Genomic DNA, 3,163 nt, shown 5'->3' on the forward strand with positions numbered 1-3,163 from the left:
TGGAACCTGCCCAGATGTTCCTGCCCAGATGCATTGGAGAGATTTGCCCACGATGGTGTAAATACCCAGCTGCATTCCAACCTCTGCTAGTTGGACTGACCCACCACAAATCTGAGGTTAACAGCAACAGTTCAGGAGCTGTGGAGACTAAAATCTGTTTAACCTTCCAAGAACAAAGCAATACCTTTGCTAGCAATTGTTCCTTCAAAGAAGCCCTTGGAGACAGTCAGCAATGGCCAGTTGGTATCCAGAGGCATGACAGGAGCAGGAGGCTGCAGCAGCGTTGCATTGTGATCAATGTCTGGAATCTGAACAGAGAGGAGCAGAAAATAGTTCAAGCTAACATGAGGAAAATCCCATTCTTGGAGGTTTTGTGCCTCCAAAGTTGCAAGCCTGATAAGCAGGGACTGGAGTGGAGATGGTTTCTCCCTCCCAGAAAGGAGATGTCTAGCCAGTCACACTAACACCAGATCCCACTGTCTTCATCTTCCCCAATTATCAAAGAATCATAGAATGGTTTGGGTTGGAAGGGACCTTCAAGACCATCCAGTTCCAACCCCCCTGCCAGCAGCAGGGACACCTTCCACTAGACCAGGTTGCTCAAAGCCTCATCCAACCTGGCCTTCAACACTTCCAGGGAGGAGCAGCCACAGCTTCTCTGGGCAACCTGGGCCAGTGTCTCACCACCCTCACAGTGAAGAACTTCTTCCTAATATCTCATCTAAACCTCCCCTCTTTCAGCTTAAACCCATTTCCCCTTGTTCTGTCACATCCTGCCCTTGGCCAAAGTCCCTCCCCAGCCTTCCTGGAGCCCCTTCAGGTACTGGGAGGCCGCTATAAGATCTCCCTGGAGCCTTCTCTTCTCCAGGCTGAACAGCCCCAACTCTCTCAGCCTGTCCTCACAGCAGAGTTGCTCCAGCCCTCGCATCGTCCTCGTGGCCTCCTCTGGACTTGTTCTAACTGCTTCATGTCTCTTGTGTTGGGATTCTAGAGCTCCCATAATGATGCAGGAAGCGTTAGTCAATTTGCTAACCGTTTCCTTTTCAGGATCAAATGTTTCCTTCAAGCTTTCAGCTTCTTCATCCAGACCATGAGTTGCAGCCGTGAGATAGGCCAGGGACTCTGAAATGAGACAGAAATAACGTTGAGTGTGGGTTCCTCATGGCCTTGAGAAAGAAAACTTCTCAAACCAGCAGACACAGCCACACAAAGGAAAGATCAGCAGCACACCAAGGTGGAGAATCACATCTTCAGGGGTGTCACTGGATTCAGGACTAGAATGTGCAGACAACCAACCACTTGAATATGCTCTACAGTTGATTCAGGTCTCTTGGATGATGTTCAAGCTCTTGGGTGACTTTCTGCTCATTTGATTGAGTTTCTCAGCTAAAGGATTAATTATTACACTGATCTGCCTCCAAAAATTACTGTTCAACCCAACAACCTCTCCAGCTTCTCCCAAGCCCACAGGGACAAATGTTACAGTTTGGTATTACTCACTTTGCCCACAGTTCTTCAGGATCCTCACTCTCTCTGCCACGTCTCCTAGGTACAAGGCATTCTGGTAGTGGCCACTCATATCTTTACGGATCTCAGCTAAACCAAAAGGAGACAAAAAAAAACCCAGTCATGATAGCTTTGTTGTTCTTGTCCTCCACTATGACACCGCTAATTACCTCCAGGAATGACACTCAGATCCTCTTCTCTCATTTGGCTTTGTCATCACCTTGGCACTCACCTATCTTCATCATCTTCCGAAGCTTCTCCAGATTGCCAGTGATGAGATAGAGGAAGGAGAGTCTGTCAAAGTTCTTGGTGCGCTGGTAGCACATCTCCACAATCTGGTGATTTCCCTGAAGTAAAGCCACTTCTCCCAGTTTCTCCCAACAATTCTTGTCATCCAGAGCTTTGGCTGCTTCCAGAGCAATCTAAAAAAGAGAATTGTCATGGTTACAAATGCTTTGGAGAAAGCAGTTTTCTCTACAGGACTCTCTTGATAAAGCCCATGATGGAAAGCAAGAGATTACAAGGATCACTCCACTAAATCACAACCCCAGCTGAAGGCCTGCACCTTCACAAGGACACTATCATCCTCAGATCTATCACTCTCAACGAATAATTCTTCTCAATACTCCTCTTCACAGCAAAAGGTTTGCAAGTGATGCCCTAAAGGACCTTTCTTTCTCACAGCACCATCTGTCACCTCACCTCAATGTTGCCACACTCCAGTGCCAGGCTGAAACGGGTCTTCTCATCCTTGACAAAGTGTAGGGCCACCTCAGGGTAGCCCTTTTTCTGCAGGTAGGCAATGATGGATTGGCCCACAAGCTTTGCATTCCTCACCATGTGAAGCACCTGCAAACATAAAGGCCCCAGGTATTGTCAAGACCACTTTGTGAGGGATTTCCCTTAACCCTCAGGTATAACTCAAGGAAGAGTGCAGGGAGCTGGGGCTCTTTAGCTTGGAGAAGAGGAGACTGAGGGGTGACCTCATTAATGTTTATAAATATGTAAAGGGTGAATGTCAGGAGGATGGAGCCAGGCTCTTCTCAGTGATGCCCAATGGTAGGACAAGGGGCAATGGGTGTGAGCTGGAACACAGGAGGTTCTGCTTCAACTTGAGAAGAAACTTCTTTCCAGTGAGGGTGCCAGAGCCCTGGGACAGGCTGCCCAGGGAGGGGGTGGAGTCTCCTTCTCTGGAGACATTCAAGACCCACCTGGACACCTTCCTGTGTGATCTCATTGAGGTTCCTGCTCTGGCAGGGGGATTGGACTGGATGATCTTTCAAGGTCCCTTCCAATCCCTGATATTCTGTGATTCTGTTTCTCCTGTCTCCTCACCTCATCATACTTTCTGTTGATCAATGCCAGCTTGAATTTGAATTCTGTGGGATCAATGGTGAGGACCCTGGGGCGACACTCTCTGTCCAAGCAGTACACGTTGTTCCCCTTCACACGAGTAACGTAGATGGGCAGGTCCAGGGTACGGATGATTCCATGATCCCTACAGGCCAACACACAGCACACGCATGTGACATGCAGACCACATCCCCCACCTCAAAAGAAGCTCAACATTCTCTCTGTTATTTCAGCCTGTGTTATAAAAGCAAAACCCAGGGAGATGAACAATGCAGGGAACTGCTGGAGAGAGTCCAGCACAGAG

The 3,163-nt window shown here is 48.4% G+C and overlaps 1 protein-coding gene across 1 annotated transcript in view; it reads right to left on the bottom strand.

The window, feature by feature from the left end:
• Positions 1-184: 184 nt before the first annotated feature.
• The window catches only part of COPA (coat protein complex I subunit alpha), a gene marked incomplete at both ends in the record, with an annotated part of 13,578 nt that continues 10,599 nt past the window's right edge, over positions 185-3,163 (bottom strand). The window contains 6 exons of the mRNA XM_010168203.1: positions 185-308; positions 1,034-1,122; positions 1,501-1,596; positions 1,739-1,928; positions 2,209-2,355; positions 2,842-3,004. Of these exons, the coding sequence (XP_010166505.1) occupies positions 185-308; positions 1,034-1,122; positions 1,501-1,596; positions 1,739-1,928; positions 2,209-2,355; positions 2,842-3,004 (809 nt within the window). The remainder of the gene's footprint in view (positions 309-1,033; positions 1,123-1,500; positions 1,597-1,738; positions 1,929-2,208; positions 2,356-2,841; positions 3,005-3,163) is intronic.

Source organism: Antrostomus carolinensis, unplaced genomic scaffold (assembly GCF_000700745.2).
Source record: "Antrostomus carolinensis isolate BGI_N321 unplaced genomic scaffold, ASM70074v2 scaffold23065, whole genome shotgun sequence".
In the NCBI taxonomy this organism is placed as follows: domain Eukaryota; kingdom Metazoa; phylum Chordata; class Aves; order Caprimulgiformes; family Caprimulgidae; genus Antrostomus; species Antrostomus carolinensis.